This window comes from Eucyclogobius newberryi, unplaced genomic scaffold, assembly GCF_026437365.1.
Source record: "Eucyclogobius newberryi isolate DKJ021-1_F unplaced genomic scaffold, fEucNew1.0.hap1 SCAF_11, whole genome shotgun sequence".
Classification (NCBI taxonomy): Eukaryota; Metazoa; Chordata; class Actinopteri; order Gobiiformes; family Gobiidae; genus Eucyclogobius; species Eucyclogobius newberryi.
Window position 1 is genome coordinate 30,418,380 of NW_027315735.1, and position 23,473 is coordinate 30,441,852.

A 23,473-nucleotide genomic window follows, 5' to 3' on the forward strand; every position below is an offset into this window, starting at 1 on the left:
TCTGGCCTCGCGCGCGCCCCCTTCGCCGCCCGCCCTATCCCGGGACGTACACAAAAGCGGGAGGAAGGAGGGAGGGGTGCGCTTAGGGCCCGTGTCGGGGTAGGGCTCCCTCACACAGAGCAGGTAATCGGCTCACAGTTAGAGTTTAGGGGCTGGACAGAGGAGAGGATGGTGTTTGGGGCGAAAAAGGTGTCCCCGCTTTGAGTGGATTAGAGTCGGCGCTATCGGGCCGGGCGCTCGGGGGGGGACACGGAGGCGAGGAGGGTCCGCGGAGGGACGTGTGCAGTGGTGGGAGAAGCACTGGGGGTGGCGACTTCAGGTACAGATGCAGGAGCGAGAAAGAAAAGAAAAGTAAAGTAAAAGCAGCACGTACAAGTATTTCACACATTTTTGAGAACTGTAATGGTGTTTTTAAAGAATTGTGTTGATCTTTGTTCAACATCTGCAATTCGAATGGAGGAATGGTGATTTATATGTATATTTTTAGTTGCTCAAAGCTGGAACTTGAACTTAAAACCTTCACACAGGATGCCACTGTGAATATGTAAAGAAAACTATAAAAAGTACATAACAAAAACGTTATGAAGTGCTCTCAGATGGAGTGAAGTAGAAAGTATCCACCATAAAAGTACTTCAAAAAGATTGTTCGGGGTTTATTTGACAGGACAAAATGGGGGGAGAGAGGGTATAGACCTTCGGCACAATGGTCGAGGCCAGGAATCGAACCCACAACACTGGCAGAAGCAACCGCACATGAGCAATGACCTTATCCTTTAAATGCGATCAAACGTAGCAGGGATTTTTGTATGGGAGGGAAAAAACCTAAAAAGCAGATTTGAATGTTTTCTATACATCTAATTGTGGTACATCTCCTTCAAAAAACAAAATGCATACAAAGAAAACAAATAAACTAATCATCTGTAATTATATCTTTAACCTGCTGTAATCAAAGGTTTTCTGTGGGATTGTTTATTGTGAATGACGCTGTGACATTCATCCAGCTCATGACTCCATCTAGTGGTGCAACATTTTTGAGCCTATCAATTAATCACAATATTTGGGAAGATATTGCATTAGTTTTCTTTTATCTATATATAGGTAAAATGTATAGGCGACGTCGTCATTTTGCCCTCGCTCTAAGCCCTGACAATGCAGCGTCTCTCTTTGAGGTGCGGGTGATAAAACTGAGCTCAAGATTCATTTCTAATCGTCAATAATGATCAGCTCGGGGCTTTTTGATGGTCCACCGCCAATCTCCTGTCAGTAAAAGCATGAGTTCAGGCTGTGGAGGAAGAAATTGGACCCGTGTTTCGAGTTGGATGGCACTGATTAAAATTATGTTTCGTTTATGTTCAGTAAAATCATATTTAAAGCCATTTTATTTGCTTCCAATTGAAAAAATAAAATAGAATCTTGGATCATTTAAAACAAAATCCTGATCATTGTCTTTAATCATATCGCCCAGTTCGTGATATGACAAACCAATTCTATATATGACATTTTGTTAACGTTAAAACACAACTTGTAACGTCTTTAAGTTATAAATAGAGACAGTTGCTTCTTCTTAAAGTTCACACTTCCCTTTTATTTACTCTAACTATCACAACATCGCATTGAAGAACTACAATAAAATATAATAATAAGAATCCCGATAATAAAATACATCGCTATCGAGATCGTGATTTGATTTTTATCGCTACATTCCACTCACCATTGAAAAATCTGAAACATTATAATACATTCATATATCTTACTCTCAGGGAAAAGAATAATGCCCGCTCATTATCCCAATCATGTAGATGTATGTCCTATAGCTGCTTTAAGCCCAATGGGGTTCATTTGCAAACCATTTATTATTTAATTAGAGTGTCATGTCGTCCGTCACGTGACCGCCATGTGCATATTATTATTACAACGTAATTGCTGACACTCCAAAGTGAGATTATTCCTTCCTTAAATGAAGTGATACTGTGAGGCCATTGTTAGAGATGACAGAGGAGGGGCCAGTGGACTTAATTAAGCGTGATTAGGAGGAGCTGCAGTCACTGAACAGGACCCTGTGCTCCTCTAAACATATATACACTTAATTACTTCCTCTCCTTTTCACAGAGTGTTGTATTCTCTGTTTGTCAGAGGAGGAAAGCGCGCGTTTGATGTGGAAAGCGGGAGCTCCCTCTGGTGGACAACGGAGGTATTTATTCTGTGTTTTTGGGAGAACGTAAAAGCAGATTTAATAGAGAAAGCTTCAAATAATGTATAAACTTTGAAAAAAATAAATAAAGGGAAAATAACAAATATAATAAAAAAAAAAAAAAATTGGGATTGTAAAAAATATAGTATCAATACAATTTAATACACATTGTGATTAGTTTGTTTGCCATTGAAATCGTTTGAAGCATCATCTTGTTAGTTTCTGGAGGTGGTATGTCACTTCTATGATTCAGTGGAAAGATAAAAAACAATGGTAAATCATACTTTGTGAACATTCTCGCTCACGGTTTTTCACAAAAGAACATTATGCCTTTATTTAAGTCTTAAAAGTCTCAAATGTTTCAAAATAGTTTCCCTGGTTAGAGAGTATATTTTTGTTAATATAATTTTCTCAGTTTTCGTCTTCTTTTCCTAAAGAACTGACTTGTTTTTGTACATGCCTATATTCTCTGTATATTTATATGTTTCTGTTGATGTTCCTCCTAAACCTCTTTGGATCATTTGAGAAACCATCATGTTGTGTTTGTAGTGAGTTTGATATCGTGGAAATCCTCGTGACACACATGAAAACACCATAAAGACATCCATGAGGACTATAACTGCTGGAGAGTGTGCTGCCTGCATTTACATATGAAGATGTTATTGCTGGGCCTAGAATGTTACACAGTATGAAGCTTTACTGTATCTGCATTAAGACAAGCAGGTGACAGCATCAGGCCACGTTACAGGTCAGATCTGTGGATAGAACCATGAAAATGCATGTTTTTCAACGTATCTGGCAACAAAAACACATTTAATTAAAACATGAAAAATAAAAAAAGCTAGAATTAACTTTAATGCCATGCTGTGGTAGTAATATTAGTAGTTGCGTGCAGTTTTCATAGGCAGTGTGCAATGCTCTTCCATGTCACGCAGCTAAACTCAGACGACCTGTCAGTGGCATGTGACAGCTCTGGTTCTACATGACAGTGTTGTGCAGACATGATCAGGACGTCATCTTCACACGAGATAGACACACTTTATTTCTGTTGAATCTGAAGCACTTTGATGCAATATTATTCCTTTGTTTGTTCTGTTTTTTTCACAGGGGCCATGGATAAATAAACCCGTGTGTCTCGCTCAGATCTATGAAAAGAGATGAGTTCATAATACAGTGATTATTTTAGAATGTTGGCTTCCCCTGAGATCGACTAACAAAGACAACAACTGTGAATCAACAGCTGAGAATGAGACCGCAGGGAAACAGTGTTCAAAATAAAATTTGTTTCACATGTATCACACCGTAGAGAATTAAAATATAATAAAAAAGTTTCAGATTAAACTCCACTTGTGGTTTAACAGGCTTTGTTGTGATGTTGGTCATAGAAACCAGATCTTCTATTTACACAAGACTAGAACTACTGAGTCCCAGGGCTGCAAACTATCATAAGTCCTTTTCTTTCCACTTTTAACACTTGTCTCCCCCCAGAGCTCGGGCGATGCACATGAAGGTAATCCCAGATATGAGCACTAGGGGCACTCCTGCGCCCGCCACCATGAAGGACAGACCATAGTGGATTTGGACCAGCGCCGTGGGACACGACGGTCCACTTTCCTGAAGAATGTAACTCCTCACATCAACCAGCTCCACCCACATCACGTACAGCAGCAGCACGGACAGGAACAGACAGGCTGAGGAGAGCACAGGACAATGATTCAAACTGTACATGTGTGTTATGATCATCATACACCAGGAGGTCCAACATGTGGGACGTGTGGAAGGCCTGAGACACACGGGTCAACACAGCCATAAAACATCATTAAAAGGGGTGAATTTATTCATTCAAACATTCATTTACTGCCACTTTCCCCGTCAGGGCAGGGGTGTTCTGCTTTAGGGCTCGTGGGTGGAGCCTTAGGCAGGGCCAGTCACAGGGTTCACACAGAGACACACAGAGACACACAGAGATGCACAGAGACACACACAGAGACACAGAGACACACAGAGACACACAGAGACACACACAGAGACGCACAGAGACACACACACAGAGACACACAGAGACACACACACAGAGACGCACAGAGACACACAGAGACACACAGAGACACACACAGAGACGCACACAGAGACGCACAGAGACGCACAGAGACACACACACAGAGACACAGAGACGCACAGAGACACACAGAGACACAGAGACACAGAGACGCACAGAGACACACAGAGACACACACAGAGACACAGAGACACACAGAGACACACAGAGACACACACAGAGACGCACAGAGACGCACAGAGACACACACACAGAGACACACAGAGACACACACACACAGAGACACAGAGACGCACAGAGACACACAGAGACACAGAGACACAGAGACGCACAGAGACACACAGAGACACACACAGAGACACAGAGACACACAGAGACACACAGAGACACACACAGAGACGCACAGAGACGCACAGAGACACAGAGACACACAGAGACACACAGAGACACACACAGAGACGCACAGAGACGCACAGAGACACACACACAGAGACACACAGAGACACACACACAGAGACACAGAGACGCACAGAGACACACAGAGACACACACACAGAGACACACAGAGACACACAGAGACACAGAGACACACAGAGACACAGACAACTATTCACTCTCATATTCATTCACTGGGGGCAATTTAGAGTTGCTAAGTTAATGTTTTTGGCGGTGGGAGGAAGTCAGAGAAGGTAACATGGGAAGGACATGCAGACTTCACTCTAACCACTCTGCCACCGTGCACCCCAAGTTGAATTTATCTGACGTTTCAATGTGCCGCCACATTTTAATTCAGTCTCATAAACTTAATATAACAGGTCTGCCTCACACCAAGTGTGTTTATTCAAGTTATATTGGGCCTAAAAGATTATAATACTTGCAGTAAAACTGCTCAAGTTAAACCAGGAAGCTTAGGGCCCAGACAAATGATGTGAGGGCCGCATTTGGCCCCTGAGCTGTAGTTGTGACAACCCTTTATAGTAAAGACACTCAAAGTCAAATGTTGACTTTGGTGCTTAAGTTTAAGCCTGATTGATCATTTATGTTGGTCGATGCAACAACATGCAGATATCGTCCTCTGTGTTGATCTTGTTTGGGCTGAAGATCTGGATCCCAAAACAGACACGAGAGGCACTTTGAAGCAAAAAAGGAGAATGCTTATTTCACAGGCTTGACTAGGCCTGGCTTGGTCCAGAGAGCACTCCCACAAGCCTTAAAGATAAGAGGAGACCACAAGGGGGTTAGGACACACAGAGCTCAACCATAACCGGTCCCTCCATTTTCTTTATCTGGGGCCAGGCCGCGGAGGCACAGGTCTATCTTTAATAACTTGTCAGAAGTATGTTCTGGTCACAGACATATGCTTTTCTCCCTCTGTACCCACTCGTCATGGTGGCTGAGTGGTTAGAACTCTTGCCTCACAGCAATTGGATTCTGAGCCTTTCGGCTCTTCGTGTGCACCAAAAGTAATTCTTGTTTTATTATTAGGAACAAGTAAGTTTGCCCTGAAGACAATGGACTCCTTATCTCATTAGCTCATTATGTTTACACTTGTTGCTATCGGTGATAGTGATATCACGTGTCAGGTCTGAACAGCTGACAACAGGAGTGTCTCTAGAGTGTATTTATGTATCTACATTCAGATTTCCCCCTGGCTCTGAGCCCGCTCACTCAGGGCTTGAATAACCACACATGTTTGGGAGTATTTTTACCGGCGGCGATGAGGAGAGCCCCGCCCACTCGGTACAGTTTGTGGCTGTAGAACGGGACGCCGCAGACTAAGAGGAATCCACCAACCAGAGCGCACAGCAGAGCCAGGACGATCAGGACCGTCCAAAAGCCTCGGAAAACTACAGCAAAGAGGGAACAAATTAAACGTAAATTAAACTTAAAAACATAAACAAGACAACATCACGAGAGATTCATTTACAGGGTAAAAGCCGACGAGTTTGGAGAGAGTTTGACAGATACAAAATAATTGACACATTTTGGTTAATTTATAAAAGGGAACTAGAATTAGAACTTGTATAAATAATATAATGAACCAAATGGGAATGGATTAGATAGACAGATATATTTAACATTTAAACGTATGATCAAATGCAAGACCCATCTAAGCTAAGGACTGACTCAAGGGTGTTCTTATCCTGAAAGTTTAACGATTTAAAGAGTACGCTGTAATAAACTAAATCACATATATATAATGTTGCATTAACCTGGACGAGCAACATTCACTCACTTCATTCTGAGGGAGCAGTTTGTTGCGTGTTTGGTGGGACGAATACTTGAAATGAAATCCAACAATAGAGTATAGAGTACAGTGTAGAGTGTCTCATGTGCTGTGGAGGAATGTAAGGACAAGCAGACTCAGATATCATATTAAACAACTGTAAATTACCTGTTTTTTGCTTATTTTCCATAGTTTTGTCTCAATATATTTGTGCGTTAAATGTTTTTAAGTGATGCACCTTATTCAAACGTATGAAAGAAGAAATTTCTCTCTCACTGTCTTCTTTGCAGCACCAGTGATTATTTGATTTACACTATAGCACTATATGTTTCAGCCCAGAGACTTCATCAGGCTAAAAAGTGGGTTAAAGTGGGTAATAAGGAATAATCACATTTTGACTTGATCAATGGGCCTTGTTTGTGTTCCAAATGTGTTTCTGACTTTTAGAAATACATAAAAGGACAGAAAAAAATCATAATACATTCATAAGTATGTGTTATTTATTCATAATCAACCATACGACATGTTTGAAGAACTTTAATTAAGACACTTATTCATCTGTTTTCAATAAAAGTCTTCTAAGATGTCGTAGGGTTGATTAAAACACACATGTTTTTGGTTATTGACTTATTCACATTTATATTACAAGCCATCTACAAACGCATGTAATTGTTTAAGTGCTTATGAACAATTAACAGGGCTTATTAACGCCTTATAAAACAGTTTACCCAGAACCTATTACATTAAAGCGTCACTGTTTGTGTCTTTACTTCGTTACCTGCCGTGGTGTCGTACATGGGGTGAGGCACTGGTCCGAGGGCGACGGGCAATGGGAACAGGTAACCATGGAGACAATATTTAGACGCCGGCTGGTTTGCTAAAAGACAAGAGACTGTGGTTTTATAAAAGCAGATGCAGAGTTCAGATTTAGGCGCAGACGGGGAGTACAATATATAAAAGCAGAGTTCATGTAAACGTACGGCTCCTTTGTCAAATATAGTCTCCCTAAACACAGAGCTGACTCGTGGTGTGGGCAGGATCTTTTCTCCAGTAGTGTGTACAGTTCTTCATCATTACTGTATTCAAAGTTGTATTTTGATTCATGTATGTTTGAGTAATCCTGAATTGTCCCGCAACTGAGGCTCGAGTGCTCAAAAAAATTCCTGTTTCACCTTATTTTTATGTATTTTATTCTTTATTAAAAAAAACTGCTGCTTGTTAAGGTGAAGATTCTGCATTTTTCAACAGGAAGTCACGGTTTTAGATCAATGCTGTGGTTTACAATGAACAGAATCTCAAACAAAGATCTATTTATGCTACAGTTTAATGCAAAGTGCCTGGAAAAAAGCATATGTCACTTTTTAAATTTCATTACAGTAACAATTTAACCGTTCTTTGCAAATTCTGTTGGATTTCAGTCCATAATAGTGTACAGCACAATTTGAAATGACCTTTTTTTTTTAATTGCAAGTCTTAAATATCTAACACGTGACTCTCTAGGTTAATTTTAAATGATTGCTTATTTTTGAGTTGCTTAATTTGAATAGGAATGTGGTTCCAAATGGTTATTGCTCTGTACAAAACAGTTGGATTTGGGATGTGGAGGGATAAGATGATCATTGTCTTATGCTTATGAACGCAATTACAGTAAACCATTTGATTCAACATAAAAACAGGCATTTTTAAGGTCATTGTGTTGTTCTTTTGTCTAAATGAAGCCACGACAGAGTGAAATACAACTGTAATCTCGTCCAACGGAAGCAGTAGACATAATTGTCAGTCTCTTTTCTCCTGCAGGAAACTCACTGTACAGCGTGGAGAGGTGCGGCTCTGCTCCGGGATCCACGTCGAACACGCAGTGCCAGAAGAAGCCCTGGTGATGGAGGACCAGAGCCGAGGGGGCGACCTGCTCCACCACCGTGACCTGGGAAAGAACACGTGAAAAACACCAGCCCCTGATGCGAGCTCTGTCAGCCCAAGAAACGTGCTTGTGATTACAGCCCTTTTTGGTCCGTGAGGTTTTCCCACAGAAACACGGACGAGACGCTGCCGTGGCCTGTCGCAGATGATTGATGGGGCGGAAGAACATGAAGGAACTTAAGTTTGAGATGTGTTTTAACTGCTGCTGCTCGGATGTAGTGAGGAGCTGCACTTGGGCAAAACTATTGGAATATATTTCAGAAAACTGAGCAAGACTTGGGGGAAACGTGCATTAAAATCAACTGCTTTGGGGTCAGTTTTCTCAGTGTAAAATGTTCTTCCATGATTCATATTTAGAGATCCACGATTTGCAAAGAATTGAGCGGATTGTTGTTTGTTTCTGTGCGCACAGGGAAGAGCTGTCGGGTAATTAGATGTGAGAAAAATGTGCTTTGCTGTTTAAAACGCTTCTTACGACAGATGCACGTGTCCGTCATCAGAACAGCTGATCGCATTTTTGAACGTGATAGAAATAAATCTGAGGTCACACATATTTGTCAACAGCCAGAGCGGGAAGAGTAGTCCAAATGTGTACTCGAGTAAGCGTAACGTAGCTTTAAAATAATGTTATACAAGTAGAAGTAAAAAATAGGGACCAAATAAGGGTTAAAACAGTATTGTAACAGTTTGGATGAACAATCAGACAGAGCAAATATTAAATAATGCACAGATTCTGACAAAAATACCAAAACCATGTCTGAAGTTACAGTGTAAGAAATACAAATGTTCCAATAATTTAATATTGACAACTTTAAGCTTTTGTCGAAATATTTACTCAAGTAAGAGTAATGTTACTACAAACCAACACAGAAGTAAAAGTGTTTGAAAGGTACTCTGAAAAGTATAAAGTCTTCAAAAAGTCACTCAAGTCATTGTAACTGAGTAAATATAACTTGTCTTAACTCTTTCTTTAGTAAATAATAGATTAAAAACACCACAACAAAAGAGTTTCATTGTGATTGAAAATAACTATGTGTAAACATGCTAAAAACTAAATAAATTCTGTTATTTCCACACGTTCCAAGCTTAATTTGACGTAGATTTAGGTGGAATAAAAGTATTAAACATGTCATGATATTGTTATAACTTTGTGGGCACGTTACAGCTACAAACGACATAAAACACATTTACATTGTCTTACCGTTGTACCATTTTCATCCTGCGTAACGTTCCATCTTTCCGTGCGCCCGCAGCTGTCGCGTGCCACGAGCCAATAGTCCGTCGCAAACGCCAAGAAGAAACAAAGTGTCCCAAGAACCCCCAGAACCGCTCCAGACAAGGCCGCTGCTCCCACCTTCATGTCTCTCGCTGCTCTCTGCCCCCTCTCTAGTCCACGGAGTTAAAACACTGGTCACTCTTTCGCCTCTGACCAGCACTAAACACACAGAACCACTCCCCGGGACGGCGCGCTCTCATGGGGCAAAGACCGAGCGGGACAGAGGAGGGGGCTGAGTTATTTTGGGAAACTTAGCCCATGTCAAATTACCACGAAGGAAGCGGCCAGCTCGTGTCCCCCCTGTGTTGGTAAATGTGATGTTATTTATGAGCTGGAGGCATTTCAAAGCTCCGCGCTACACTTGGAGTCTCGCTTTGAAAGTGAATTAGACGGGACACGCAAATGACCCACGACCCGCGGGCAAAAGTTTAATTAAGGGAGTGTCTACAGAGCCGCCAAACTGCCATGTTATTTTGTGCCGCGGCTCCTGAAACTGCTGCGCTATTTGACCGCGCCGGGTTAGGGTTAGGTCTTGGGGTTAGGAACAGGGTTAAGGTTAGGGTTAGGGTTAGGGTCAGCCATGAGGCTATATGCCGTGCCGCGGCTCCCGAAACTTCTGGGCTATTTGACCAGGGTTAGGGTTAGGGTTAGGTCTTGGGGTTAGGTCTTGGAGTAGGGTTAGGGTTAGGGTTAGGTCTTGGGGTTAGGGTCAGGAGTAGGGTTAGGGTTAGGTCTTGGGGTTAGGGTCAGGAGTAGGGTTAAGGTTAGGGTTAGCCATGAGGCTATATGGCCGTGCCGCGGCTCCCGAAACTGCTGGGCTATTTGACCGCGCCGCTTAATTCTGCAGCCGCTTAATTCTGCAGCCACTTAACTATAACTATAGCGAGGCGAGCCACCCCCCCAGTCCTGAACACAGCAAACAATTGGAGCAATGCAATTTTATTTAACAGAGAATTATTCACTTTCTATGTCAAAACTGAGGTGCTTCTTGGGTCCGTGCTTTGGTGCTGCTTGTTCTTCTGGGATAGAAGACGTGGGACTTGTGCACACTGCAGAGGGAAACACATGGAAGAATACAATGTGACAGGTAAAATGATTAGTTTCATCAGTTGAGCTTTAAAGAATAGTTAATATGGATTTTGGAGAAGCTTTGATGGTGTTTTGTGGAGTAAACCTCACCAGTGTGAGATCTCCGAAGTCCACTTCTCACACTGTGGAGTCCATTGAACTCTGCGTCCTCCACCTGGATATGATTTATAAAATGGATGATTTATTTAGATCTATGAAGATATGTGTAAAAGGAAAACTATATAATAATAAGAATAATAAGAATTTAATTTAATAAGAAACTAGAATATAATGTGATAGTATTTTAACCTATATTTAGGCTTGGAAAATTACTGAAACATGAAAATCACTTATAATTAATGACAATAAATGTTTCCTCTTTAAACATTTACCTATTATCTCACATTTAAACATCTTCATGAGTATGGGTTGTTGATGAGTTGTCTTATTGTGAGGGTACTACATTTGTATAACCTAAATTCAAATGTAAATAAAGTCTGTCTGTACCTGGTGTTATTGCCATATAATGAGACAGATATATGGCTTTTTATTTGAACTGTGATACAAACTTTTACTGGTTACATGGTTTTAACAAAAAACTTTTTTTTACATTTTTCTGAATTCATTTTCCCCATAAACCACTGCCTGCTTTTGCACCTGAGTGTCTCTCTCCCCCAGACTCCGGTGTCTCTGCAGCGTCCTGGTCGTGTCCTGGTGCAGGGTGTGGCGGCTGTAGGCCGGAATCTGATGGAGAGAAAAGCACTTTCAACGTCTGGAAAGACATTTATAACTGTCTTATTGAGATTATTGTTTTCATACCCTGCTGTTGAAACGATGCAGGTTTCTAGAGAGGATCCTTCTGATACTGTCCATCTCTTCAGGAAGCAGAGGACGACTGTTGGTTTGAGGAACTGTTCTGAACAAAATATTGAAAGATGAGTTAATTAACATAGAAAACATGTTTATTCATAGTCACATAAAATAGTAATTCATCACTTTGAAAGCCAGTGAGCCGGGGAACATGTACCTTGAGGGCTTGACGTATATGCTTTGGGGAAAAAAATCTATTCAAGTTAATAAATTAACACGGATTATTATGATTTTATTTGATTTTTTTATGTAGGCTCTTCATTTGCACATTTTTTAGTGATCTGAGCACACTTCTGAACCTGAAAAGGCACAAAAACCACAAATAGCAAAATCCCTAGGGCCAGGCGCAGACCCAGTGACATGGACATGATTCTGTCTCTTATTTTACTCACAATGTTGTAGCTGTGACTCATAAAAAGGTTGCTCATAGATCGTGGAACATACTTGGCCTGTACTGCTGTCTCCCTCTCTCCCTGCTCTTGTCTCTCCAGCTCCTGATAAACTCGGAGGATGCTGGAACGGTTCTGCTGCTCCTCTCGAATCAAGAACCGGCGCAGGAACGTTCTGTTGAACTGTTCAAACCTGCAGCATCACAAAATGTCACAGTTTATAATAATAATAATGATAATACGCTCAGCTGGAGCTCATTGCCGCCTTCTAGTGGTGAGCTCTGGATCAGACATGGAGGACTCACTTGTCTTTCCAGTAGTGCTGTCCCCAGTATCCCACAACATCCTCGATCCCAGACAAAAGGTGATCGATGAGCTGCAGCAGCAAGAACAGCATTTAATAACACAGCTAAATATTCTAAAAGTTAAAGTTTAAAAGTCAAGTTTGTATATTCACAAATCTTTAATATATGTTCAGGTTAGTTTATTTGGAATGATTCTGAACCAGGGTGAGAAGGGAATATTTTTAAATGATAATTCAAAGTTGTACCAGTGTTAGTGGCATCTTTTATTTAATTTTAGATGTGTCAATATATATAAAAAATACACAATATCTGTAAGGGAATGTTGGTGCATTTAAGAGACATTGCAGGTGAGTAGAAAAACAATTCTGTTGTTCATCTACATAAATATGAGAGAAAATGGTATTAAAGTTTTTAATCATGTACTGTTTTTATTTCATCAATGTTATGTGTAGAAATGACCACACACTTGTACAGTAAGTGGGACAAATATGAACATGAAAAATGGACAGAGCCAGGTCTTAATGTTTTGCTTCATTTAGTTGACCTTATAGTTACAAAGAAAAAGAAAAGTACATAGGGGATTCTGGATATCACTGATCTAAATCCTTCTGTACAATCTGTCAACATCTTGTTAAGTACAACGTTGTAGAGTTTGGTGTGTGTGAGTGTCACTTTCAGGGCTGATCTACAGTAAATATCATATATGGGCCTTTTCCATACGTGACCAAAACAGAAGAATATTCAGAAAACTGCATTTGAAGTTAAAATGCCCCACACAAATATCATACAATAATTACCCGGCTGTGCATTTCCTCACTGACGCTGGGCAGAGCTCTCTTTTTCCTCTTCACGTCCAACAAATCCACCAGAGGTCTTATGGTCATGCCCTGAAATAACCACACAAACATATACACAAATATACATATACACACATCTTAGAGGGAGTTATTGTGAGTCAAAGCTCGACCTCACCTGGACAAAGACAGTGAAGAGGATGACGACGATGGTTGTGGTGATGAAAAGCCTCTTTTTGGGAAAGTCGACGATGAGAAAGACCAGAGAGAAGCAGATTGCCCCTCTGAGGCCTCCGTAGGCGATGATGAACTGGTCTCTGAAAGTCACTTTGTTCCTCCTGACTTTGTTCACCACAGCAGTGAGCAGCAGCACTCCTGCAAACACAGAGGTCTATAATGATACAAGTGTTTAATGGTATCAAGATGGTCAGCACCAAATTATAACCAAGATACATTGGGTGCAAAACAGCTTATTTATGATACTTTTAATTAAAACAAAATCTACTGTTATATGAGTACATGTTTCAGAAAATAAGACAAAAAATAAAAAAGACAAAAACAAACAAAAAACAATGCTCCTTTAAATACTGCACTTCATTTCAAGGGGTTGAAAAATTAAGACGATTGAAATTAATAATTCAATTCAAAACAAAATATTTAATCCTCAGAGCACATAAAAGTGACTGAAACCCAATGATATGTACATGTGTTTTAGTGTAGATAACATTCTTTATAGTGGTAGTTTCAGTGCATTTTAATTCAAAACTCATCAGCTCTTTATCATAAAACATGCCAGAGGAATACTTGATATTGGATCAAAAGAAAATTGTGTTGGACAAAATAAAGAGTTAATTGAATTTCAAATTTTATTCAATTCATACATTTTAAGTATCTTTATAAAGTTATACTCAAGTAAGGTTAAAGTGACCTCATGTTTTACTCAAATACATTACAAAGTACCCAATAAATGAGTAAAAAAGTATTTGGAGCGGTGCATGAAACACAAATGCTCAACATAAAGCACTAGAAGCTGAAGAATTTACATATTGTGAATGTTTAAACTTTTACTCAAGTAAGAAAACCGTTTAACACTGATAAACATGTCACTCAAGAGCGGGTAAAGTATGTCATCTGAAAACTACTCAGAGAAGTACTCACAGTTTACTAAAGCCGATGTAACTGAGTACTTTGTGTGACTAAAGTGTGTGAGGCTGTGTCACCTGAGGCCCTCCAGAGCAGGCAGAGCAGCAGCGTGGCACAGACAAACGGCCAGCTCCACATGTGCACGTCCTGGATGGTGGACACGCCCAGGAAGATGAAGATGAGGGTCTCGCTCAAGCTGCTCCACATCTTCAGGAAGTACTGGATACTGCTGTTACTGCGCTCCGACACGTTCGCCTCCACGTACTGCTTCATCGTCACCGCACACGTCACTATCCTGAGGGACAAGGAAAGCAAGAGGTCTTCATGAGTCTTTAAACCAGAGATACGGATATTTTTTGTTTTGTTATTTAATACCTTTGACCAATATGTGGATTATGATTATTTCAAAATTCTATTGCAATTTGAATTAAAGACCAATTAGACTTTAGATTAAACTTCCAATTCAATAATAATAATACAAATATGAATAATAATGATAATAATAATAATAATAATAATAATAATAAAACATATAGTAAAATGATAATAATACAAATAAATATAAAAATAAATATAGAAATAACGTGTTGGATTTATATAACACATTTCTTCCAATTCAATAAGAATAATACAAATATAAATGATAATGATAATACAAATAATAATAATAAAAAATATAATAAAATGCTAATAATACAAATGATGATAAAAATAAATATAAAAATAATGTGTTGGATTTATATAACACATTTTAAGACACCCAAAATTCTTTGTATTGCATTATCCATTCATTCCACACGCTACTACAGTATTGCAGCCTCAAATGTGAGACTGAACATAATACAAGGACAAAATACAAATGTAAACATGTCATAAAAAGTGAAATCAAACTCAATTAATGTGACGATAAAAAGAGACAAAAGAAAATCAATTTTTTCTTTTACATCTCCACTTTTTAGTCGCTTGCTTTTGTCAGCTACTGCTACAGCAGTAGCATTCAATTTCAGACGTTTGTTCATGCCTTTTGCCTTGCTGTCACACTGGTTACACGGTTAGCACTCTCACCTCACAGCAAGAGGGTCCCGTGTTTGACTCTCATGTCTGTTTGGGTTTCCGACGGGTTTCATTTAAGTTATATTAACATCTTCCAGTTAAGGTGGTGTGCTCCAGAAGTATAGAAGGATGGATTGAACCTTTCGCTGTCGGGTGCTTTGGATGAGATTTGAACCAGCAAAACCAGGGATTTGCACCACTACCGTTCCCCAAACTACACGTTGTGAGGACTTACGCTGTGATGCCGGAGAGGTGGAGCATCTCGGAGGTGAGGTAGGACAGGTACGAGTAGAGGAAAACAAAGAGCGGAGCGATGACCGGGACTCTGGGGGTGAACCTGGAGGTGAGGGCAGCCAGCAGCCCGAAAAACAGCCCCACAAACAGGCCCCCGAAGCCCACCACCAGCACCCTGCAGCCCCCGAGCAGCACGTCCGGACCCGAGACCGACGGCAGGCGCAGGAACGACTCCAACAACTGGTACAGCACCTGCCAAGATGTGTTAAGATGTGGTCAAATGTGTTTTTTTGCAACTCTAATGTTGTCCCTTGAGTTTTTCAGGTGAGTAAAAATGATTGAGATGAAAACAGGATCACAATCAAGCCCATGGGAGGAAGTTATCGTATAAGAGAGATGTGTAACTTATCAACTAACAATAGTCATTTGTTCTGACCACAGGCTGAGGTTATAGGAAATGGAAAAATTGTATATCTTCAAAGCAGTAATTGCTTTCTCACAATTGTTCATTTATATTTACGTACTGGTTTTCCATGGACGCAACTGATAATTATTTTGAGTTGTTTTTCCACGAGCTGACCAGTTAATCAATTCTTTTTAGTATACAATGACTTTTAAAATGCATTATCGACCAAATGAAAGCAACATGTAGTAACTGAATGCTTCTAGACAGAGAATATTTTTGAATAAAGTGTATTATTGATACAAGTGGTCCAGATAACGATTTTGATGATCAAAATATGACTATTAAGTTTTATAGTTCACATATTGATTACATTTTGCAGCCCTATCGTGCTTTAAAACACCGAAGAGGAAACCATTCATAAAAGCGTGTATTTTACAGATATTAAAGATGCAATAAGTAACTTTTCTGCTTATCTCATGGACATTTTATGCATTCTTTGTCTCACATTATTCATGTTTTGACAGTGTGCTACATCTATTCAATTAGGTGTGTTTTATGTTGTCTGAGGAAGCTTTGACCTGTAACTTCACCTGCTGCTGTCACCTGCATTGTCTCCAGGGAGATGGAACGTTTCAGACAAAGCAGAAACATTTCCATCGAGACAAGAGAAAGAGTGAAGATAAGTCTTTATTTGTCCAATTGTCCACACAATGGGGACATTAAAAAATAATGACATGAAAGAGTCAGTTTGATCGAGAACGGGCTCTGGAAGTGGCAAACCCTCCATCATGTTCGTCCCCCCTCACCACATTCAAATACCCCACTGACCGCTCTTCCCGTCCCCCCGTCCCCCCGGCCTCCCCGTCCCCCCCGGCCTCCCCGCCCCCCCTCACCACAGTCACGGCGTCGTTGAGCAGCGACTCTCCGAACACCAGGATGTGGAGCTGTTCGTTCACGTGCATCTCCTGGAACACGGAGAGGACGGCCACGGGGTCCACGGCCGCGATCAGGGACCCGAACAGGAGGCAGTGGAGGAGCGACACGTCCCCCAGAGACGCGGGACAGAGCAGGCACACGCCGTACAGGGACAGGCCGATACCCAGCACGTTCCACAGAGTCCCCAACACCGCGTACCTGAAGGACAAGGACAACTGTGACGGTGAAGACGTCAAGAACATCTCACTGTTATTGAATTATGAGAGGAACATGATCTCTTGATGCACTTGCAGAGTTACTGATAAAATAGATTATTATTTGCTACATTTTAGTTATTTTGTCTCATATTCTAATTTTCCTCTTGGTATTTCCTCCAGAGTTAAAGATCTGGCACTCACTGCTCCTGGTTTTTGGTCCAGGAAGCAGTGAAATATAGCAAAAAAAATATAGCAAAAAATGTAGCAAAAAAGTAATGCAGTACAAGTAAATTACCGTATTTTTCGGACTATAAGTCGCACTGGAGTATAAGTCGCACCAGCCAAAAAATGCATAATAGAGAAGAAAAAAACATATATAAGTCGCACTGGAGTATGAAATGTGGTTGCAAGTGTGAAAATAACAAATAATATCACATATAAGTTGTTCTAGAGTATAAGTATAAGTATATAAGTATAAATATAAGTATAAGTGGCACCTTTTTTCATAATTTTGGCCAGGGTGCTGGAAAATACAGTGGTCATTTTCATTTACATGTTTGGTTTTATTGAGACGTGTGTGTATAAGGGGTTAAATATGGTACACAGTTGTAATCTTGAGTACAGGATGTGCACGGACCAGAGGATGGTTCCCAGGTTTTCAAAGAACAGTTTCCCCGGCAGGAAGTACCCCGCATCCAGCACTATGGGGGGCAGCAGGAACAGGAAGAAGGCGTCTGCGCTCAGCGTGGGCGGAGCCGAGTGACGAACGCCGTAGATGACCCCGCCCACCAGGAGCCCCACCATGATCAGGAGGCAGCTCTCGGGGACCACGGCGGGGACCCGACCCGACCAGTGGAAACCTGGAGGAGAAGGACAAAAGGCTCAATGCGTACAACATGCAGCAGAATGATCAGAGGTCAAAGGTTAAAGCTCTTTCTGACGTGAACATCTTAAAGTAGTTTTGATCAGGCTTGGGAGCGACACCTTTATTCAGGTCAGTTTTTTGAGTCACACTTCCCAACTGCACTGTCCTCTTTGTTCAGTCACACGGGAGGACCTCGGAGTAGAGCCGCTGCTCATCCACGCGGAGAGGAGCCAGCTGAGGTGGCTCGGGCATCGAAGAGAACCCGGGGAAGACCCAGGACACACTGGAGGGACTGAGTCTCACTGTTGCCATGGGAACACCTCAGGACCCTCCCGGAGGAGCTGGAGGAAGTGTGTGTGGAAGGGAAGTCTGACTACCCCAGCTCAGACTACTGCCTTTGCCACCGGCCCCGGATGAACAGAAGAAAATGGATGGTTTGAAAATACTATGAAATGCCATGGATAAAATGATGCTGAAAGTCAAACAATAGATGAACCCAATGATGACTCAAAACACTCTTGTGCCTTCACCATGGTTTGTTGTCTGGGTTTAGCTTAGTTTAGTAGAAGTGCAGGTTTAGTGTCGTTAACTCGTACCAGACATTCTATGATATACAAATACAATGGATATGAAGTTCAACCATCAGCAAAAAATAATGATATTAAGGAAAACCTTACAATTCTGTAGAAAAAAATCCCCAGTAGATGATGGATAGGAATTGGCTTTGGTGATGTGATGCACCACAGAATAATAATAGTAAAATATTAACACACAAACTACCTGATGATCTACTGATGTTATTTTCTTTTCTTTACTTATGTATGTGTTTCTTTTGTCTTTTAGCTGCACGCTCAGAGTCTACTCACCCAGTTTGGCCAGTGACGCGAGCATGATCCACAGCACGATCTCAAACGGCGCCTGCACATGGTGGTAGTCCACGCTGAAAAGCCCCAGAGCCCTCGGCACATCCACAGACGGGACGTCCTCGCCGCTGCCGTTCTGCCCCGGCGACGGGGGCAGGGTCTGGGGCTCCGGGGGGTCGACAGGGGGATTCAGGCCGGAGCATCCCGCCGCCAAACAGGTAAGCGCGAGCGTGGAGAGGAGCAGAGAGGACATCCTGCTGCCATAACGGGACAGGGGCCGAGAGGGAGCGCGGCAGAGGCACAGGCGGTGGTGGAGATAAAGGCAGGACAGAGAACACAAAACACACTAATGTGCACTGGAATCCCTGAGCTAGCACCGGGGCACCAGCCGCCACCTCTGACACGGCACATAACGCCACAAACAGCAGGGACGTCCCAACTGAGCCCAGATTCAGCCCTCAGAACTGTTCCTGTTGGCCCATGTTCCTGCTGAATTGAACCACTAATTACCACAACTAATACTTTGTCCGCAAATGTCTATGTTTTTCACCTCAATAACAAACTTGGTGCAAAAACCGATCTGATATGAAGGTTTCAAGCTAAAGTGTGATGGCCTTGTCTAATCTGCACCAGTTTCTGTATCTGCCTGAAGTAGGATCTCTCCTCCAGACTTTTTTGTAGTTTGTCCTTGTCCAGAAGAAGGAGGGTCTGAGGACGGCTCTGGGACAGTTTTTCATTTGCTCAATTCCCGCGTTGGTTAATCTGCTTCTCTATTATTGACCAACGTTTCATTGCTTGATTTTCAAACGTTCTGCTAAAAAGATCAACTGTTTTGTTCAGCCCCGCGAGGCGTCTGCTGTTGTGATTATTATGGGCTTTACAAAAATGAACTGAATTGAATTTTAAACAGCCGTGCATAGGCTATTATGATGTTATGTTCTCCCCACTCCTCACTCCCTTTCTGCATGTGGGAGTGGAATTATTAGTACTTTTTAACTTGTGCTGGAAAATTAGGTTGATTTCTGTGTGAATCAGAAAAATAAATAAATTAATACATAAATAAAATATGGGTACAGACTTCCAGTGAGACATTTGTTAACCTTATTAATTGACTCATTTATTTTTGGTACTACTACATTCTACAGGTAATATAATTGAAAGTGCACGTGTGTGGATGGTTCTGGATGTTTTTTGCTTAATTAATGAATCAACACTAAATTACAATCCTCCCATTGTGTTTTTTTTATGGCTCTTTTTTTTGCAGTTATTTTTTATATTACTCCTATGTTATAGTATGATAATATTGCCTCAACATCCAAAACACATACACTCACATTTCTAGATTCATCTGAAATAGCAAATAATGCACTGGTACAATCTTGGCAATAACCTACGCCCATAAAAGCTGTATTATGTATTATTAAGTATTTTAATGTGGGCAGGACAACATTGAGCTGCAGTTCTTATTCACAACAGCAGATGGCGTTTGAGAGCATAACTTCACAAGCATCAAGCCATGACAACAAAGACAATATTCAAACACATCTGTAAAATAAACACACAAACACAGCACTGTCACGCTCCGTCAGACATATTCATAAATAGTCATGACTGTTTAGCGGTGGAATAACGTCAGTCTTGATGTTCAGAGATCCTCAGCACTGGAGAGCTGAAGTTGGAGGAACATGGCCCTGCATTTCTCGTGTGTAAATAACTGATCGTCCTCTCACTGGATGTCGAGGCCTCTTCCACGCTGACCATCAGAGAGTCCTCCAGGCCTCGACCGTTGGGCTGCGGCGGAGGAACCAGACCGTGCAGAATACTATTCCCTAAATTCGAGTGGCATCTGGCCAAGTTCTCCGTCAGATGCTGTAGGTAAACTTCTTCAAGCTTCTTCTCCAGCATCCCATTCAGCACCGAGTTGGTCCTGAGCTCCGGGACGTCCACGCTGACGTTCACGTTGTCCCCCATCACCAAGTAACCCTGGTCCTGGTCCAGGTCCTGGTCCTGGTCTGGGTGGTGGACAGGGATATTGACAGGAGGAGATATGAGAGGTTGAGGGCTGGCGCTTTTGGCTGCTGCCGGGATCGGTCCTGAATCGGCCACTTGGAGGTCGGGATAGAGCGCCAGGAGACTGCAGTCCACCAGAACGGGGTCAGGGGGCCGGTTTATGGGACGTCCCGGGATGAGGAGACCTGGGGGGCCTCGGTTAGGGACTGGGGCTTGTCTTTGACCTCCTGGAAAATGAGTAATATATGTTAAAGGGCTGAATCAACTTTTTTACCCGTCATTTTCCCCTCATCATTTGATCATTTAGAGTTGTAAATCCTGCATTGGCCTGAACTTGGACTTCATGACTCAAATCATTTCTGTTATCGATTACCCCCATCCCTCAGGTAATAAGGTTTAAAAATGTCACTTTTATTGATACTTATGAAATGCCTCAATTTGCATGATGCCTCTCAGATCTGCTGTTTAGATTTAGAACAGAAAGTTTAAAGTCTAATTTCTATGATTAAGCCGTTTCAGAGCAATTTTGAGATTTATAATGGAGAAAAAGAAAAGTTATTATCCATGTATGGTATAGTTTATTATAACATTCAAGAAAAAAACACAATATGGATTCTGTACGGTCATTTTTCAACACTTTTTGAGTCTCGGCACACTTTTTTGCTTGGAAATTTTGCAGCAACTTCTACTAAAATATGACCAAACACCAAAAAAACCCCGAATAAATAATAATGATATGTATTGTAAAATTGTCCATATCACTTTATCTGGTTCGTTCTCTAATTTTGCTTTGTTTTTTGAAGTTTGAGAGGGACAATCTGTTAACTCAAATTAGAACATCGCTGTTTCCCTGCACATTGTTCACATTGTTGTTGAAATCAAGGATCTCACTAACGAGGAATGAAAGATGCTTTTTGTTAAAACTACAAATGCGATAAATGTTCGGATTGTCTTCTAAATGTTTCTAAAAAGCTTCACTGATGTTTGTGAGTCTTTATTTCAGTGTCTTTTTGAATAAACAACATGCAAATATACAGTACATGAAAGTGAAGATAGAAGAGGAACTAGGACTTGGCTCTAAAAGTTCATTTAACTGACAGAAAGTTGTGCAAAAGTTCAGTCTTCACACTAAGTACAAATATAGTTCAGACGTTTACTTCCTTAGACACTTTGAATCTTGCAAAAAAAAACACAAAAAAAAACTGTGCATTTTCTTTATTCAGCTAAATGCATGCCCATATTTAGCAGTGCAGTTGCTCTCAAAGACGAAACATATATCAACTTGAACGATTATGGCAAAACTCATGCACATTGTGATTTGGGTTGAAATAGCATCAATACATTGTGAAATCCCCCTAAATATTAACTGTTAAAATGCAAATATTTCAACCAGGTTCAAGTTAAATACTTGTTTTTTTCTGATTTGATTTGATTAAAACAACTTTTTAACACAAATTCTTTTAAAACTCATGTGACTGTGGTGACGCTCTTACCTGCTGTGGCCAGATCCTCTTGCCCTGTTTTGGCTGCATTGTCCCGTTCGCCATCAGCTTCTCTCCTGTTTGATCTGGACTTGTTTTCCACATCAGTGTCTGAGTCTCTGTACTTCAAAACTCTCAAAAAGGCTTCACCCAACATGTCAGACCCTTTGTACCCGTCAATAAGTCTCAAACTGGAGCTAAAGTTAGTTATAGTGGCTGGCGTGTTTCACTTCTGCAACTCAGCCGTCCGCCCTCTTCATCCACTTCCTGACACTGAATCAGAAACACTGACATTTTAGGGGAATTGCGTAGTTACTGTCATTCACTTGTGTATAATGTTCCGTGGTAAACAAAGTATTTTTAGACAGTCTCATGAACATGGAATAGGTTTGCCACAAAATGCTGTGAACCAGTCTGTTTTATATTTTCATTTGATTATTAGGTTGTTGTTATTATTAGGTATTTTTAATTGCCAAAAAATACACAGTTTGGGAAATAGGATCAAATGTCCTGCAGGAGAAATGTGTCTTGGAGCAGGGGCCACGTGTTTAACAAGACAATACAAGTCAACAAACAATGATTTAGGCGTTCGACAAGTCTAACGGTTATTGTCATTGAACACTGAGACTTTTAAAACACATTATCAACTAAATAAAGGTCTAAATATGGTGGCTGGGGTCTTCTAAGCAGAGAATATTTATGAATAAAGTGTGTTATTTTTGAAAATATGAAGCTGTTTCTCCGTTTTGGCCATTTTGATTACATAATGCTGCAGTATTTGTCATAAAAAGGTCTTTTAGCGTGTGTTTTAGAGAGAGTATAGTCCAGAAAACTATAACGATGATCCAATAAGATTATATTGAATGAAAATAATACATATTTTTTATATTGTCGACTAGTCACAATTAGCCCTGTTCAACACCCACCATTAAACTAAAGTGATCAAAATATCATCGACCATATTTACAGTCTTTCGATTGCACATTCCTGTAAAACCTGTGTGGAGTTTTGGATTGCACATAGTCACGCGCTTGTCTCCCTGGAAATGGATTTAAGTTGAATGTTTTTTTGTGGAAATTCCAGGCAAAAAAACAACATCTTCACCGAGAAAATAAAGATTTGCAACTAAAATCGTACATCGTTTCCTTTGAAGCGTCAATAACACACTTTTTCTTAAACTTACAAC

At 40.9% G+C, this 23,473-nt stretch overlaps 3 protein-coding genes across 3 annotated transcripts; all 3 read right to left on the reverse strand.

Annotated features, from left to right (window-relative positions):
* Positions 1-3,053: 3,053 nt before the first annotated feature.
* Positions 3,054-9,858, reverse strand: LOC140347399 (transmembrane protein 182-like). The gene is made up of 5 exons (XM_072433840.1): positions 9,599-9,858; positions 8,284-8,401; positions 7,256-7,354; positions 5,960-6,097; positions 3,054-3,882 (listed from the first exon to the last, which is right to left on the reverse strand). The coding sequence occupies exons 1-5, from the start codon at positions 9,755-9,757 to the stop codon at positions 3,659-3,661; spliced, it is 738 nt and encodes a 245-aa protein (XP_072289941.1). The 5' UTR covers positions 9,758-9,858; the 3' UTR covers positions 3,054-3,658.
* A 769-nt stretch (positions 9,859-10,627) lies between these two features.
* On the reverse strand, positions 10,628-19,119 carry LOC140346361 (sodium/hydrogen exchanger 2-like). Its single transcript, XM_072432371.1, has 13 exons — positions 18,800-19,119; positions 17,706-17,928; positions 16,829-17,069; positions 15,531-15,781; positions 14,320-14,537; positions 13,278-13,474; positions 13,103-13,192; positions 12,306-12,376; positions 12,056-12,193; positions 11,561-11,657; positions 11,399-11,485; positions 10,853-10,916; positions 10,628-10,722 (listed from the first exon to the last, which is right to left on the reverse strand). The coding sequence occupies exons 1-13, from the start codon at positions 19,047-19,049 to the stop codon at positions 10,628-10,630; spliced, it is 2,022 nt and encodes a 673-aa protein (XP_072288472.1). The 5' UTR covers positions 19,050-19,119.
* A 1,297-nt stretch (positions 19,120-20,416) lies between these two features.
* On the reverse strand, positions 20,417-22,444 carry LOC140346368 (uncharacterized). The gene is made up of 2 exons (XM_072432384.1): positions 22,323-22,444; positions 20,417-21,062 (listed from the first exon to the last, which is right to left on the reverse strand). The coding sequence occupies exons 1-2, from the start codon at positions 22,442-22,444 to the stop codon at positions 20,429-20,431; spliced, it is 756 nt and encodes a 251-aa protein (XP_072288485.1). The 3' UTR covers positions 20,417-20,428.
* Between the last annotated feature and the right edge of the window lie 1,029 nt (positions 22,445-23,473).

Bases quoted from the DNA above. Each gene is read 5' to 3' on its own strand.
- LOC140347399 (XM_072433840.1), bottom strand. From the start codon at position 9,757: ATGAAGGTGGGAGCAGCGGCCTTGTCTGGAGCGGTTCTGGGGGTTCTT. The intron at 8,402-9,598 runs GTAAGACAATGT...GTTCTTTCCCAG, and splicing joins AGGATGAAAATGGTACAACG to GTCACGGTGGTGGAGCAGGT. The intron at 7,355-8,283 runs GTGAGTTTCCTG...CTTGTCTTTTAG, and splicing joins GCACCTCTCCACGCTGTACA to CAAACCAGCCGGCGTCTAAA.
- LOC140346361 (XM_072432371.1), bottom strand. From the start codon at position 19,049: ATGTCCTCTCTGCTCCTCTCCACGCTCGCGCTTACCTGTTTGGCGGCG. The intron at 12,377-13,102 runs GTAATTATTGTA...TTGCTGCTGCAG, and splicing joins GTGAGGAAATGCACAGCCGG to CTCATCGATCACCTTTTGTC. The intron at 10,917-11,398 runs GTGCAAAAGCAG...AATCATATCCAG, and splicing joins TGGGGGAGAGAGACACTCAG to GTGGAGGACGCAGAGTTCAA.
- LOC140346368 (XM_072432384.1), bottom strand. From the start codon at position 22,444: ATGTTGGGTGAAGCCTTTTTGAGAGTTTTGAAGTACAGAGACTCAGAC. The intron at 21,063-22,322 runs GCAAGAGGATCT...AAGTTGATTCAG, and splicing joins GACAATGCAGCCAAAACAGG to CCCTTTAACATATATTACTC.